The sequence below is a fragment of the Echinops telfairi genome, unplaced genomic scaffold (genome assembly GCF_000313985.2).
Source record: "Echinops telfairi isolate 266 unplaced genomic scaffold, ASM31398v2 ScPeMD7_6;HRSCAF=24_0, whole genome shotgun sequence".
NCBI lineage: Eukaryota > Metazoa > Chordata > Mammalia > Afrosoricida > Tenrecidae > Echinops > Echinops telfairi.
Window position 1 is genome coordinate 21,531,163 of NW_022103902.1, and position 17,806 is coordinate 21,548,968.

At 40.8% G+C, this 17,806-nt stretch overlaps 1 protein-coding gene and 1 pseudogene across 1 annotated transcript in view; one reads left to right on the top strand and one right to left on the bottom strand.

Annotated features, from left to right (window-relative positions):
• Positions 1 to 14,063, top strand: part of TIMMDC1 (translocase of inner mitochondrial membrane domain containing 1) — a 63,210-nt gene extending 49,147 nt beyond the window's left edge. The window contains exons 7-8 of the mRNA XM_004706497.2: positions 13,863 to 13,962; positions 14,028 to 14,063. Coding sequence (XP_004706554.2) covers positions 13,863 to 13,962; positions 14,028 to 14,063 — 136 coding nt within the window. The remainder of the gene's footprint in view (positions 1 to 13,862; positions 13,963 to 14,027) is intronic.
• A 72-nt stretch (positions 14,064 to 14,135) lies between these two features.
• Positions 14,136 to 14,656, bottom strand: LOC101654101 (annotated as a pseudogene).
• Positions 14,657 to 17,806: the final 3,150 nt, after the last annotated feature.

Sequence of the window (17,806 nt, forward strand, 5' to 3'; positions counted from 1 at the left end):
CAGTGGATGAGAGTTCCTGTCTCACCACAGCCCCTCCAACACTTGTTGCTTTCTGATTTTTTGAATTGGGCTATCCTTGAGGGTGTTAGGTGGTATCTCATTGTTTTAATTTTCATTTCTCTTATGGATAAAGATCGGGAACATTTTCTCATATATTTTATTGGCCATTCGGATTTCTGCACTATGAAACTTCTGTTCAGGTCCTTTGCCCACTTCCTCACTGGGCAATGAGATCTTTTCTTTTTGGAAGCTAGCAGAGTAGTGTAGATTTTAGTAATAAGGCCTTTGTCTGAAAGGTCATTACTAAAGATGTTTTCCTAACGAAAAATCATATCATTGTAAATGAGGGTGAGTGCAGAGTGGAGACCAAAAGCCCAGCTGTAGGCAACTGGACACCCTTTATAGAAGGGTCGTGGGGAGGAGACGAGCCAGTCAGGGTGCAGGGTAGCAATGATGAAGCATACAACTTTCCTCTAGTTCTTAAATGGTTCCTCCCCCCACTATCATGATCCCAATTCTGCCTTACAAATCTGGATAGACCAGAGGATGTTCATTGGTACAGATAGGAACTGGAAACACAGGAATATCAGCAGATGATCCCTTCAGGACCAGTGGTGAGAGTGGTGCTACTGGGAGGGTGGAGAGAAGGTGGGCATCAGAGGGCATTTATCAGAACATTATATTTATCTCAGTGTAAGGAGATTGACCAATTCCTCAAGGAAAGAAATGAACATTTCAAAGATCTAAATGTATTTTATTGCTCATTTCCTTTCAAACTGGCTTTTTTTGAAGACATTGACAATTCCTACGACTCAAAAAACAAACTTGCACATCAAGAAGTGGTGTTACCTCACCAGACCCGATTGGAGAACATAAAGGTCAGTAGACAACTATTTTATTTACTTATTTATTTTTTGGGCAAGATTGCCTTTTATTTATCATTAGAAATTTCACAATATAGTTACATATGGTTGTGATTAATCACTGCTTTCACTATGTTGAATTTGTAGCAATGAAAATACATCACAGAAAATTTATATGATATTACATTACATGTAGAAACATTACAATTAAAAGTGGGATCACAACATGAGGAACGGTTTAAAGAATGTTGAGAACCACTGCCTTAGTGGGTGAAGCCTGTTAAGCAACAGCTAGTTGTTAAATGCTACCTGAACAGCTTTCCCTAAGCTGTAAATTAACCCTCAACACAGGAAGCTTCCCTCAAACGGGGGACAACTATTTATAAGCTCTCTCTCTCTCTCTTTCTTATCTTCTCATGTCTATCCATATAAGATTGGCAGGATAAACAATCCCAAAGAGAAAACAACAGGGGGAGAACTGGGGAACCGATTGTAATGATTGACATATTACCACAACACACCCGCGAGAGGATGAACAACAGAAATGTGGGTGAAGGGAGACAGGATGGTATAAGATATGAAAATTATAATTTATCAAGGATTCATGAGGGTGGGAGGCTGGGGGAGGAAGGAAAAAACGAGGAACTGATACCTAAGGCACAAGTAAAAAGAAAATGTTTTGAAAATGGTGATGGCAACATATGTACAAATGTATTTGATACAATTGATGTATGGGTTATAAGAGGTGTAAGAGCCCCCAATAAAATGATTTATTAAAAATATATATCTATTAAAGGTATACAATTTAGTGGGGGAAAAAGGAGTGGTGCTATTGTTACATCAACTGTGTAATAATTTTGTTAACATTCAAATGAAGAAGAAAATAACATGTTCTAGATATGTTATTCTACACTAGTTTTCAATGGTAAATTTTATGTTAACATTCTAATTTGAATGGACGTTTTATGTGATAAATTCTACTTGCTTTGTACATTTTATGTATTTTTAATTATTCAAATTTATTTGCTGTGACAGAACTTTCAAAACTGCCATAATTTTATATTCAGGTAAAATGAGATGGCAGCAACCAAGTGGAATGCGGAAATGAAAGCTCACCAAAGATGAAAAGAAAAGGATTTGTGAATTGCTAAAGACAAATCCAAAAATTCACTTTCTTTTCAAAATGTAATGAATCAGAAGAGAACTCTTCCTGTGATTGCTCTAGTTTACCCTGTTTCCCCGAAAATAAGACAGTGTCTTATATTAATTTTTGCTCCCAAAGACGCAATAGGTCTTATTTTCAGGGGGTGTCTTATTTTTCCATGAAGAAGAATATGGTACACATTTGTTTATTGTTTTATTAAAAGAGACCTCGCACTTCCTGTCTGCTCTGGCTGTGCTGCGGCCAACAGTCAGCTGCACGGCAGCGCCCGCCACTACGGTCCAGAGTCCAGAGTTACGGTTGCTTCGGGGGGCCTTATTTTGGGGGAGGTCATATTTTCGGGGGTTTACCTTATATTTCAGTGAGAGGCAAAACTGTAAGTAGGTCTTATTTTCGGGGCATGTCTTGCTTTCAGGGAAACAGGGTAATAGATGCAAATCATTGGATTAGTCCCACTAGAGCTGCAATTACTAATAAGCCAGTTACTGCAATTACTAAAAACCAGTAAACGAAACGTATGGTCATCCAGTCGATTCCAACTCATAGTGAGCCTAGAGGACAAGGTAGAACTGTCCCTGAGGGTTTCCAAGGTCGTAAGTCTTTCCAAGGCTATAAATCTTTCTAAAGTCCCATCTTTCTCCCATAGAGCCACTTGTTGGTTCAAACTGCCGACTTTGGGGTTATTAGTCCAATGTGTACCCCACTACACCACCAGGGCTTATGGCAATGTAAATATGATAGAATTGGTTCCAAGTTCTGCATCCATGCCTGACTGTAATAGTAATTAAAAATCTGTAAGTGTGGTGCGGGGTCCAGCCCCACAGTCGAACAGGAGCCTGAGGAGCAACTGTGCAATTTTGGAAAGTAGAGGAGACAAGGGTACCCCTCTCCATTATCCAGAGAAGAGAGGGTCCAAATTTTACTCAACAACAGCGTTTTATTGTACTGAGGCCTGCACACACAATAAAGTGGGCAATGCGTTCTCAAAAGACAAGAGGTCCTAATTGAATTGCTCCTTAAGAATAAGAGACACGGGAGGGAGGGGAAAAATGAGGACCTAATGTCGGGGGTTTAAGTGGAGAGAAAATGTTTTGAGAAACGATGTACAAATGCGCTTTACACAATTGATGTGTGTATGGATTGGGATAACAGTTGTATGAGCCCCTAATAAAATGTTAAAAAAGAAAAAAAATTAAAATTGAAAAAAAAAAAAAAGAATAAGAGACACAGGGAGCGGATACTCTTAGCGATAGGCATCTTTTAACTGCTGTAAGCGAGGAGCCAGGGAGAGACCGATTCCTATGATCATTGAATGGAGGGTGGAGGTGGAGAAATGCCCTTCCTGGAACATGTGCACTTGGTGCTTTCCAGCCCGCAGGACTGTGGTGGGGTGCCAATCGCTAGGGCTGGCATGACAAGCCGTGTGGTCATGAGTGCTAGGAGCATGTCATCTATACTCTTCCAGGTTCTCAGTTTCCCACAGTGTAGAAAGCGAAACTATTTTGTCATCTAAAGTTGTTTTGTGAGGGAGCTAGAGACAGGGCCAGGGGGTTGTCCCTCCCATGGCTGCGAAGGCTCCTATAAAGGAGGTTGGAAGGACTCAGGCGACCATTAAACACCCATGAAGACCCCCAAACTGGGCATGCTCCAATTCAGGCCCCAAGACAGGTCTGTGGTCCACCTGGGTGTCCGAAATGAGGCCCAGGCTTGTGGCCGCACCCAGGTGGGCTTAATTCAGCCAATGGGGTCAACCAACACCTTTACCCACACTTCCTCACACAGAGATTTGAAATACCCTGAAAGGCTGCTCTTTTACCCTGCTCCTGCGCCCCACCGCCCTGCTGTGGTAATGATTGTACAACTCTTCTTGGTATGATTGAACTTTTGAATGGTATGAAATGTGGATGAAGTGTCAATAAAACTGTTAAAAAAGAGAAGACAACAACGAGGGTGACATACAAGGCAAAAAAAATTTAATAACATTCAATAAGACAGATCAATAAAAACCATCTCATTTTAGTGTAGCAATGATGAAACATACAACTTTCCTGTAGTTTTTAAATGCTTCCTTCCCCCCACTATCATGATCCCAATTCTACCTTACAAATCTGGCTAGACCAGAGGATGAACACTGGTACAGATAGGAACTGGAAACACAGGGGATCCAGGACAGATGAACCCCTCCGGACCAGTGGTGAGAGTGGCGATACCGGGAGGGTGGAGAGAAGGTGGGAGAGAAAGGGGGAATTGATTACAAGGATCTACATATAACCTCCCTGGGGGATAGACAACAGAAAAGTGGGTGAAGGGAGACGTCGGACAGTGTAAGACATAACAAAATAATAATAATTTATAAACTATCACGGATTCATGAGGGAGGAGGTTGTGGTTAGGGAGGGGAAAAATGAGGAGCTGATATCAAGGGCTCAAGTAGAAAGCAAATATTTTGAGAATGATGAGGGCAACAAATGTGTTTGACACGATGGATGGATGGATTGTGATGAGTTTTACGAGCCCCCAATAAAATTGTTTTAAAAAATCATCTCATTTAAAATGAGAACTTTCTCATAAAAATATTTTACAAATGAGTTTAAAATAGCATAAAGCTATTCAAAGAGCTTATTAGTCCAATATGAACCAATAGAGGGTGAACCTTTAAACCAAACTAACCCTCTGCAAAGGAGCCTAGGTGGCTCCACCTTAACAGCAAGTTTCATTGAAACCTAATTTCCTCTGACATGTAAGATGAGCAAATTACAAAGCAAGGGTTTTGTTACTTGTATTCCTAAATGCTAAATCAAAATCACCAGATCTACTTCTGACCCTTCCATGCTCCTCTCGCCATTTCTTGAAAAGTCACTAAAGTGAAGATGCTTCTAGAGAACACATAAACATGAAAGGCAAGCTGGGGCACTCCTGCCATCAGAGGAAGCTCCAAGGTCAAGGACAGATGCAGGTGGGACCTGAGGAAACAAACAAATAGGTACTGTAAACCTTAAATTCACAAGGGAGGGAAACATTTACAAACTTTGTTTCGTACCTCACGATCAAGAGTCTCTCCGACATGAGGTGATGTCATAGACATTAATCTTTATTACTAAAGAATAGAAAACCCGCTGCCATTAAGACTCATAGTGAATTTCCAGGGCACACTAGAATTGCTCCGTAGGGTTTCTGAGGCTGTGAATCTCTATCAAAGTAGACAGCCTCATCTTTTTCTTGAGGAGCACCTGGTGGGGTTAGAACCACCTTTTTGGGTTGCAGCCCAACACTTAACCCACAGGGATCCCTTAAAGAATTAAAAAACCTAAACCAATGTGGATTAGATACCAACAAAAATGTAGAACTAAACTCAGTGCCATTGAGTAAATTCTGACTCACACCAACTCAGTAAGGGGTTTCTGAGACTAAATCTTCGTGGGGTGGGGTGGTGGTGGTAGACAGCCTTCTCTCTCTCCTTTGGAGTTGATGAAAGTGACTGGTAGGCTGGGTTTGAATCACCCACCTTGAGGTTAGCAGCCTCAAACACCACCAGAGCTCCTTCAAAAAATATAAAGGAAGTCCTAGTGGCACAGAGGTTTAGCACTTGACCTGCTGCCCAAAAGTTTGGTGGTTGTAAATCACCAGTTGTTCAATGTTCCAGTCTTCTGTAAATATTTGCAGCCTTGGCAACTCGATAGGGATAGTTCTATGCTATACTGTAGGGCCATGATGAGTCAGAATTTACTTGACCATATTTTTTTGTTTCTAATTGGGCAAGCTCTTGGAACTAGCTGTGATAGGTAGGTTTATTGTGCCAACCTAGCCAATAGGAACATGTGGGATTAATAAGGTCCCAGTTTGATTGGAGGGCAAAGATATAAATGGCTTGGCAAGCCCACCCTACTCTCTCTTGCTCTCTGGTGATCAGACGAGTATGTGGCTGCTTTAGCTAGTTCTCTGCCTCAACGTGTGAGCTACACTACCTGTGGGACAGTCAACCCTTGGATTGTGTCACTAAAACTAAGAGGTGCCTTCGAGACCTGCTTCACCACACTGCTGGTGTATATATTGCTTCAGCTTGAGGCTGGCGGATCCTATCATCTTGCATTGCTTGAGTTTGATATCCCATCCAGGGCTGCTTCGCTAAGCTCCTGAGCTGCTGACTATTGGCGACCCGCCCTGCTGTTCGCTGCACCTGCCTTGCCCTTGGGTAGACTCAGCTGTCTGCTTCCTTGGTCTTGGACCCAGCAGCCCTCATGAGTTGAAGGACTTTCAGTATATTAACTGTTCCAAGGAAGTGAGTTGAACTGAGCCCTCTGTATTTCTGTGTGGACTAATTAGCTGTTATATTCCTTCGTACTGTATATATATAGTCAGTGTTTTATACATATATATATATATACATAGTGTATATATATACACACAGTAAGTGTATGTGTGTGTGTATGTCTATATATATATATATAGTCAGTGTCCTGGTTTTGTTTCTCTAGAGAGCCCTGTCTAACACACTAGCTTAATTTTTCCTAGTTGAGAAATTTATCAATCTGCATCGGACAAATGTTAACTAAGCCTCAGCTCTCATAAAATAATCCAATGTTTTTGATAAGGCTTTCGTCTATATGTAGGAGGCAAGCAAAAACAGTCTGGCAAAGGATATCAGACATGTCACATTTACATAAACTCAAGGTGGCATGTGCCATAGACAGCATGTACATACCACGGAGTTGCAGAAGTCGGAACTGCTTGAAATGGACAAGAGGGTCACCGAGGCTTCATGTCGAAGACTGGAGACATGGCTTCCTTGTGCCGCATCAACAGAATGAGCAGGAGAATTTTAAGATAGGGAAAAGCAGGGAACTTCAGGTGGTCTCAGAACTAAGGGAAACATCCTAGGAAGGGCGTACTGGGGAGTGAGCAGGAAGATGAAATGAAAAAGGCGCAGGCCAGGAAGCTGGGAGACCATTTTGGGGAAATTGCGTAGGCTGTTACAGTGTATTGAATGGATTCCTAAGCTCCATGTTCAGATTGAGCCTGGTTTTGTTTCTTATCTACTTCACCTTAAATGAATCACTCAATCTGGGAGCCTCAGTTTCTCTCCCATAAAATGGAGCTAGAAAGATCTTGTTCGTAGATATTTTATATGTTCAAAATGAGATAATGCCTTTCCAAAATGTAAACTGTCATGTAATTCCAAGGGGTTATTATTAATTTTCATTTTCTTTGATCTCTAAAGGCAATTCTACTGATCCTCATTTCCTATGCTGGTGTCATCCAGGGTTCAAAAGTTAAAGCTGAACCCAATTTGGAGACTGCAGCCATCCGGACTTGACATCAGTTTCTTGGGTTCCAATGTTTCTCTTATATGAAGAGATCTGATGATTTTAGGAGAACACAGAGTTGATGTCAATTAACAGTGGGATGATGATGAAAGCAAATGCTATGTTAGGATGCATAGCAGAATGAATATTCCAGAGCCCAGGAAGTAATTATCCTACTGTTTGCTGAGTCAATCAGAGCAAATCTAAAGCCTGAAAAACTCAAACTCACTGCAGTCATGTCAATCCCCACTCATAGCGACCCTCTAGTGAGATCCAGTCAGGTTGAGCAGAACTCTCTGGGGTTTCCCAGGCTGCAGAGGTATATGAGAGGGTGCTCATCTTTCCCCCAGGGGTGACTGGTGGTTTGAACAGTAGACTTTGTGATTGGCGGGTCAGTACATAACCCACGATGCCACTAAGGCTCCAGCTTATTGACATCTAGTATGTTCATACTTGAGATCTGGAAATCAGGCCATGTGAAAAACAATTAGCTGGAATGTAAGAAGTTATGTTTTGATTTTTTTCCTGTAGGCACTTAGAATCCCTTCTACGTTGTTGGTTGAGTGGAAAAAAGGACATGGGAAAAGTAATACTTTATGGTTGGATCGACAGGAGGGCTCTGTTGGCAGGCAGTGGAAAGACTGAGGAGGAGGTTACCGTGTTAGTCCAAAGTGACCCATAAGTGACCATCGTCTGTCTCCATCAGTCTTCCACTCCAGGATATACACAGCAAGAGAAATGATCGGAATGAGGAATTAGTCTAGGAAGCGGAGCCTTCAAGATGAGCTTAAACTAGTGTTTTATGGGTAACAAAAGACACTGAGCTGGCTGATAAGAGGAGAGCATTTCAAGCTGGCAGAGTGGCCAGCAATGAAGGAGGTTGCAGTAAGCACATTGTATGTGGGAAGAAAGGAGCAGCATGTCAGGGATCATGTCTCTGAATGAGATTTGGGGGACGGTGGGATAGCAGGTCATGCAAATGGTTTCGAATTTAGTACTGAAAGGAAGAGAAGATTGTGCCTCATGTTCCACCTAGCTCTCATATTGGAAAGGAAGGAGATGGAAAAGTCTGTCTTCCAATGTTCTGTTCAGAGAGATGCTCCTGAAGATCTGTGTCGACCGGGGAGATTCTTTCCATTTCATTCTCATTCCTCCTTCCTCGTGGTCTTGTGGCAGGTCGTTTGAACACAGCACAAACTAAAATAAAAATGAGAGGCGGGCTTCCCTTCAATCATGTCCAGATATTTAGCAAGCCTTCCGACTGCCTTAGAACTAGAGTAGACATTCTCAACTTGGAGGATTTCCTCCTGGAGAACATTTAACAATGTCTAGAGACATTTTTGGTTCTCATAACTGGGTGAGATACTGCTGTCATCTACTAGCTAGAGGCTAAGGATGCCGATAAAGATGCTACAATGTACCAAACAGCCCCCTAAAAGAAAGACTTAATCGGTGCTAAGGTTGAGAAATCCTGAACTTGACGGTCTGTGAGCCCAGCAGACCCCTTCATCCTACCGTAGGGTAAATTGTTCACATCAAAGAACCTCTAGTGAAAACAAAGACGGAGGAGGAAGAGGAGGAGGAGGAGGAAGAGGAGAATAAAATAGCCTCTAGTGACTTCACTGAACCTTGATTTCTTTGTACTGAAGATTAAGGAATTGCAGATGTTGGTCTATTTTTATTTGCTCAGCATACACGATTTCTATTGCAAGAAGGCTTGATCCACCTTCACAGTGATTTTGGCCTTATCTCTGGCCTAGCAGTTCCTCTTCCATTTTAATTACAGAGGCTGAGAAGGGCAGATGTCGAAGGCCAGGCCTATCAATTCATAAAGGAAAACAGCCTAGAAATATTTCCTCAAACATCCCTGTTCTTGTGGTCTGTCCTAGAGTTTTTGTGGGGATACACACCTATAAGAGTAAAATGAAGAGATTTATTGAAAGTCCAGAGATGGTTCAGGCCAGGAAAATGTCCAAATTCACAAGACAAAGATGGCCACTCAACCAAATAATATTCTTAATCAGTTGAAGCAAGATCATGATCAGTCGAAAGACAACCAGGAAGTTGAAGGCAGGATTGGTGGACAACGTATGTGGGATTGCATGATTAATTGAGGCTATGTTTTTGCAATGTTATTGCAAGCCTTTGTGTTTTCCAGTTAACTACAAGATAGTCAAAGGACAATGGAAGACATGTTTTTCCGGGAGTTTGTTATTAAAATGCTGTTTTCTCCAGCATTTCTTCTCTTGTGAGTCCATTGTAAGGAAGTCATTATCAACAGTGCTGCAAGTCAGGACTCTTCTGGCATCCTGCATCTGTTTGCTCATACAGGAAAGATTCCTGGGAATAGGCTGGGATAGCCTACGTCGGTCTGACTTCAGAAAAAAAACTTCCTTTAGGGTATATGGTTGGGTTAGTACAGAAGTTAGAGAACCTGCTATTAGAAAAAGAATCGTTCAAATCCAACATGGTCTCTACACTCATGTCAAGACTTTAAGATGAAGTTAAGGCTCTGTTTTCAGGCAGCTCCATTTTAACACATAATGTGTCTCCGATTTTAGACTCTCAGAGACTTAAAAAATGTGTTCTGAAGAAATGAAAATTGGTGAAAAAACAAACCACCTGGAACCATATAGTGTGTCATTAGCACATCTTAGTCCACTCAAAGAAAATGATTCTTATACTCCAAATGTCATTATTCTATTTTTCCTTCACCTGTAAGTCCAATGTTAGAATATCACTTACTATGAAGAATGCCTTCATATCAATTAAGAAAGAGGTCTCAGTGTCTCTAGGAAAATATTGTAAAGCTAGAGGAAAAAAATGGATACAACTGGCAGGTAGCTTGAAGGCAGTGCCTTCCCCTCTCGGTGACTCCAGTGCCTGGCAGCGGGTCAGAAACTTAGTGGGTGCCTAAGAAATGTCTGTTCAGTGGACGACTAGAACCTGCTGGGAGACCAGTAACCGGAAATGCTCAAGTCTCCATAGACTTGCTTCAAACATGAGAACAGATTAGGCTAACACTTCAAAGAGATGTTGAACTATACAGATATCATTTGAGTTTCCAGGAATTGAGATTCTGATGGTAGTACAAGAGTACTTACTGCGTTTCCAGCAGTATGTGATGATCCCCAAAATAACAAAAATTGGGATGATGATGAGGCTAATGACCCAGGATGGAAACGGATTATCAGGAGGAGGCTTGGCTGTAGAGGGAAACATAATAGTGTCAACTCTTATGTGTTTACCACTGTCTAGTAACCATTCTATACCACTAATAAAGTTAGTCTAGTAATTTTATAGCTACACGTCTGTACAGTGAACCCTCATAGGTCACGACAGCACGTTACTATCATTTTATTTGCTGAGTGAAAGGTACCAGTAGAGTTTATGCACGCAATTATGAAATGTATCTGGCCGTTAATGTCTTGTAAAATTCTATTTAGTAGAAACCTCCCCAAACCATGTCACTTACGTATTATCCAGCGGAAGGTCTGTGACACTTCATGTTTGTCTCTGTACTTGATAACACAGATGAATGTACGGTTTCTAGTCATATTGAAATGGAGTTCACTGCTGATATTGTAGAGTTCAGTTTTAGGATCTTGGGAAACTATCTGGTTTGTCGCATTTAATTCTTCTCCACTTTCCAACCAAGAGAGGCGAGGCTCTGGGAAACCTCCAGAGGTTGAACAAAGTATCTTCTTACTGTCTTTAGATATGTTTCCCAAGTCAGTTATAATCGGAGCAGGGAAGTCGACTGCAGAAATAGCAGGGATATTAGAACATTTAGCTACATATCTGTGTGTACACATACATAGAAACACATGCATTATGTGGGTTCATATTTTAAATAAATGGTCTAGCATGAATAAGAATGATAAAATGAGATGTAATTTGTAATTTTCCATAAATCATTAATATGAGGGGGCTTGTAAAAATTCATGGAAAAATTCCGTATCTTTTCATTCTATTTTTTTCCCCCATGAACATTCTGAAGTCTCTTTCTATCTTTATTGTTAGTTACTGCTGAGTGGGTCCCACCTCACAGTGACAGTATGGGGAAGGCAGGGCGTTCTCTGAGTGAAGCTTGGAGTTCTTTCCGCAACCGAATGGAACTGGCTGGTCCAACCACATCCTCCTAACTATTGTTATGCTGGAGCCCATTGTTGCCGGCACTCCGTTGATTGTCTCTGCAGGTCTTCCTCTTGTTTGTTGACCTTTTACTTTACCAAGAATAATGTCCTTTCCAGGGACTTGTCCCTCTTGATAATATGTCCAAAATGCATAGGACAAAAATCTCATCATTCTTCCTCCTCAGCAGCATTCTGATTGTACTTTCTCCAAGCTAGGTTGGTTATTCTGGTAGTCCGTGACATAGTCAATATTCTTTGCTAACATCATCATTCAAAGGTATCAATTCTTCTTGTTTTCCTTGCCTCATTCCCATGCATATCCGGTGATTCAAAGTACCGTAGCTTGGGTCAGGTGTATCTTAGTCTTCCAAGTGACACTTTTGCTTTTTAACATCCTAACATCCTCAAGAAGTTTTGGGCAGGAAATTTAGTCAATATAAGACATTGTTTGAGTTTTTTGAAATCCTGAATACAGGGGTATGGATTGTGGATCCAAGTAAAATGAAGTCCCTGACAACTTCCGTCTTTTTCTGTTTGTCGCAGGTTGCTTAGTAGTCCCGTTCTGAAGACACTTGTTCTCTTGATGTTGAGATGTACTCCATACTGAATGCTGTAGTCTTTAATCTTCATCAGGAAGTGCTTCAAGTCCACTTCCTGTTCAATGAGAATTGTGCTATCTGTGAACTGCAGGGTGCTAACATCTTCCTTGAATTCTGATATCCTGTTCTGCATATACTTAAGCGCTCGTATTATTTGATCAGCATGCAGATGGAGTAAGTGTGGTGAAAAGCTACAACTGAGGCACACCTTCCTTGATTGTAAATCATGAAGTATCCTTCTGTACTGTTCAAATGACTGCCCCTTGTTCTGTGCACAGGTTCCACATGAACACAATGAAGTGTTCTAGATTTCCCCTCCTTCACAATGTTATCCATACTTTGTTATGACTCACACAGTTGAATGCCTTAGCATAGTCCATAAAACAGCAGTAAATACCACCCAAGCATTCTCTGCTTTCAGCCAAGATCCAACTGAACATATTCTTTGTTCCATGTCATCTTCTGAATCTGGATTGAATTTCTTATAGCTTTCTATTCATGCAACTGTTTTAAAATTATCTTCATAAAAATTTTACTTGAATGTGATGTCGATGATATTGTTTGGCAGTTTCTGCATTTTGTCGAGCTACCTTACATTGGAATAGATACAGGTATGGATCTCTTTTCATCAAAGGTCTTGGCATAGATGAGTGCTTTCAGTCTTGTATCTATTTGTTGAAAAGTCTCAGTTAGTATTCTATCAACTTCCAGATTCTTGCTCTTCACTAGTGTCTCCCCGCCCCCCCCACCCCCACTAGTGTCTTTAGTGAAGCTTGGAGTTCTTTCCTCAATTCCATCCATGCTTGATCATAGGCTGCTCCCGAAATGGTTGAACATCTATTTATTCTTTTTGGTGATGGAGTATTCCTTCTATCTTTTTTTAATGCTTTCAACATCTTTCGATTTTTTTTATCCATAGCATCTTTCAATATTGCAATTCAAGACTTGCATTCTTTTTGTTTTTATGCTTCTTTCAACTTGAAAAATTCTGAGCATGTACTTCCTGTAAATTTTCTAAGTTCAAGTCCTTGCACATTTACTTTCTCTCCTTTTTAAAATTTAAATTTGACATTATTGGGGACTATTACAGCTCTTATCCTAATGCATACATATATCCATTTTGTCAAACACATCTGTACATATGTTGTCATCATATTTTTCAAAACATTTTCCTTTTAGTTGAACCCCTGGCATCAGCTCCTCATTTTTTTCCTAGCCCTCACACACTCTCTCTTTTTTAAGTGACTGAATAATGGGCTAAGTTTATTTAGAAAGGTAAGTGGCAATGGACCAATAAATGCAATAATTTTATCACTGTAATTCTGCTCATTAGGATTTGATAATGGCATGTTTCCATTCTCTATTTGATCAACAAGAAAATGTATAAAATTTCAAGTTGTCTTACCTTTTTCTATTTTCTTTCAAAGGATCTCAATGATTCTAGAGATTGGTTAGTAAAATACAATGCACATAAGGGGTAAAGTACAAAGTAACACAATACCAGTGTCATCACTCATGTTATTATGGTCATAATTGTGTTATTCACAAAATTTCTTTAGAACATAAGTCAAAGTTATTAGCTTGAACTTGAGCTATATACATGAAACATACACAGCCTTATGTAAAATAGTTTTCAATAGCAACATTACATTTTAAAATATTGGAAACTGAGTATCTGTGTTGATTTGTACATCAACGTAATGAAACAAGAAGAGAACAATATTCAACTAGGGAGGGTGATACTGATAACAAAGTTCTCAACGTTAAAAAGGTCTTCCTCTCCTTTGTACTGACCACAGGCTACACAAGGTCCTGAGAGGATCGATGATGAGGAAACACAGTCAACCACAGCTTCAGGACCTTACTGTGGAAGAACTCGTGAAAATGCAAATTGGAAAGGTGAGACTTCATCCCCCTCTGCCCCCAAATAGTGGTCTTAGTTTTGTCTGTTTGTTTTCTTATAGAAAAAGTTTGAATATGTTTATTATAAATATATCTAAACCATGATTTTTACAGTTTTCAGATAAAGTCCAGCACTTTATACAAAGTCTATGAGACAAGGGCAGTAGAGATCATCTAATCTTAAGTCGTGACATCGTCCATCCAAGCCCTTGGCACAGTCCCTCGCCAGCAATGCCTGGATATGCCACTGATGATCCTTAATAGAAGTGAGCTTCAAAGACTGAGAGATTTCTGCTACAGTCACGCATTCTTTAACATTTTTTTTTTAAGCAAAAATCAGCAACCTAATTTTCCTTTCGGTCCTCATGTACTAACATTTTATAGAGTTCTTTTCTAGTTACAGAAATCCTTTCCCTGCCCGTACTGTCCACAACAACTATTAGTATAGTAAGAATTCCAGGAGGAATGAAGAGATAGATGTTTGGCCACCGATATCCCACACGAGGAGACGTCTGTTATTAACTACTATCTCTTCTACATTACTTCCTATTGTAGGAGATGTATGCACAACTTCCTTCATGGAAAATTGGTTAAGGATGGTAATTTGCCCTGCATTATCCAGTCCAACAATGATGCCTTTGTGCTCCTGGTAATCCAACAGTCTCCACATCCTGGTGAAGAGAATTCCCATTCTCCCTTCCAGCCCCCCGGCCCGCATGGCCTTCCCCAGGCTCAGGCTCAGGCTGAGATGAGAGATGCACTGGACCCCCCCCACCCCTGCCCAGCTGCTGAGGCTGCTGCTACTCCCACGATGGCCTTCCCTTCACTGCTGCTACTCCCACAATGGCCTTCCCTTCCCGGGAACCTGAGGGAGGTGGAAGGCCAGGCTGCCCAGCCACCCATGAGGCCTCACTACTGCCGTGGCCACTGGGGCACTCGCCTGGCTCACGGGCCCCACCCTCTCCCAGCTCCCCTCTTTTCAGCTCATTATTTCTTCATTCGCTTTAGCAACTCTACAGTGAAGAACAAGTTTCAGTGCCTCTTCTGACATCCATTTCGGTATCTCTCCTATCTTTTCAATGACTGTTTGCTTTCTTTATATACAGGATGGTGAGTGTCATCCTACAAGTGGTCTGGTTTTTATTTTATTTTTACTTTCTGATCTAGTGCAATGATTCTGAGATGGTGGAATCTGCCCTAGGGGGCTCTTTGGCTCTTGTGGACATGTTTGGATTTGCTCCAGCATCAACTTGAATGTTCCAGGAGAAATTGATGGTCTGTTGCACAGTCGGGTCCTGGCCTTCTCCTGAATGATGATACTGAACTTTTCCCACAGATTTGCCACAAATGTAGTCAGTTTGATTTCTGTGCATTCCATCTGGTGAAGTCCACACGTACAAAGGCCGATTATGTTGTCGAAAAGGGTATTTGCAATGAATATGTTACTGGTTTTGCAAAATTCCAACATGTGATTTCCAGCATTGTCGCTATCATTCAGGCTACATTTTCCAACTACAGATCCTTCTTTCTTTCCAACTTTCACTTTCCATTCACCAGTAATTATCAAGGCATCTTGATTTCATGCTTGATCAATTCCCATCTGCAAAAGTTGGCAAACATCCTCCATGTCTTCATCGGTAGCATTCATGGCCAGTGTGTGTCTTTGTTATCTAGTGCTTCTTTAACCAAAATACCACAGGTGGGTAACTCACAAACAGAAATCTATTTTCTCAGTCTATTTTCTAGAAGGCTAGAAATCTGAATACAGGGCCCCAGCTCTGTGAGAGGGTTTTCTCTCTTGTCAGCTGTAGAGGAAGGGCCTTGTCTCTTCTGAGCTTCTGCTCTTGGGTGGTCTTCGTGTGGCTTGCCATTTCTCTTCCTTGTCTTTGCTTCTTAGTTTGCTTGCTTCTTTAACACTGAAAAGATAGCGACTCAAATGCTCCCGACACCAATCCTACCTCATGAACAACAAAGCAGCTCTTTCCCACATGAAACCATAACCAGAGGCATCCAGACCCCAAAACCCAGTGTCCTCGAGTTGATCCAGACTCATAAGGACTCTACGTAGGGTTTCTGAGACTGTAAACCTTTACCAGAGCAGACAGCTTCCTCTTTCTCCTCTGGAGTAGTGACTGGTAGGTTTGAACTGCTGACCTTGAAGATAGCAGCCCCGTACCTAACCCACAAGTTAGGAATTACAGCATGTTTTTGAGGGACACAATTTGGTTTGTAGCAGTACTTAAATTAGTCATCTTAACTAGTCTCTCTTGTAGCCCTATGGGTATTATCCTACTAGATAGCACTGTATGTCAGGATAGATCTATACAGGACAACTCAGAAACATCCTTGTGGACGTTTAATGTGATGCCATTTCACTTTAGTTTGTACTTCTCGGGACAGTAGATCATATGATTGTCTGATTCAAAAGGGCAAATACCAGTTCATTTCAACTGGCTCATTCTGGGACATCAATTTTTAAGTGTTCTGTTTCATTTTGACACATTCCTATTTTCTTTCATACAAATTTTATATATTCCACATGCTGATTATTAATGAATGTTTGTAGCTGTTGTTCCTCATTAATACTTATATACAACACAAAGACTAATTTGAATTTGCTACATAAATCCCTCCATACTTGATGGAGATAGGAGGGCAGTATTTTCCAGTGCGGGCACTAGAACAATCCAGGGGTGTGTGTGCTGTAGTTTTTAATTGCCAGGGGGTACTGGGGTACTGAATACTTTTTTTCCCCCCTGAAAAGGGGGTGGTAGAGAGATGTGCAGAAGTATGTTCCCATGAATAAATGTTGGCATATACTTGCATTTGTAAGAGGTAGAGAAAAAAATTTAGTAGATAGCATTTACTGAGTTCTTGATATTTGTCAGCCCTATGTCTGACCTCATTTAATTTTCACGCAACACTAGGAAATTTGTTGTAGGTCCAAAGGATCAACTATTCTTCTACCCAAGATTAGAAAGGCTTGCCCAAATAGAGCTCTGATTCATGCATTTGTTTTCTTCCCTGAGGTCAGCATAAATTTACAGCTAATCCTTTAACATCTAATGTCACTAAAAAAACCACTGTTAGATGAAAACCACAATTAAGTGGTAAGGAAATGATCACTTTGAAAATATCAGAATATCATAAACTCAGAGTAATAAACATTCCAATACAATTTGGAAAATATTTCTACCTGAATTTCCATTTAACTTTTTGCAGAAACATAGTACTGGAGCATGTAGAGTTCATGCAGCTACAAAAAGTCAAACGTGTGCTCTTATGTTTCTTAGGATGATTGTTGTGGACTTGAATTGTCAAAGCACAAGCAGTGCATATGAATAGGTATTTACAGGACAACTTGAGAAAAAGTTAGGGTTTATTGTAAAATGGAGTCCTACTTCCCCTAGGGAATGAAATGAGACACACTGCTCTTTAGTTGAATTGCTACCTAACTCAATGGGTGCATGTCCTTCAGGACATTCAGAGTCTATCAATCTAGAATAAATTTTAAAAAAGTCACTAACCTGTGATAAATAGTTCTACCAAATTTTGGTGTTCTACCCTGTAAAATGCGGTATCATTCTTCTGAACAATACACTTGTATTGACCCTTGTCCGACAAGCGCAGAGCCATGATGACAATGGAGAGGTTGTCGGGGCTGTATGGTGTGATGGTCCGGTTCTCATACGCAGGCCACACCTTTAATTTCCCAGATACGATGGTCAGCACCACTTCATCATCCTTTTGCCAGTAAATTCGAAACTTGTTTAGCTGGTTACTGGGAATGCTGTAGTCACAAGACAGGACTGCCATCTCCTTCACTCTCTTTGTCAGCTGA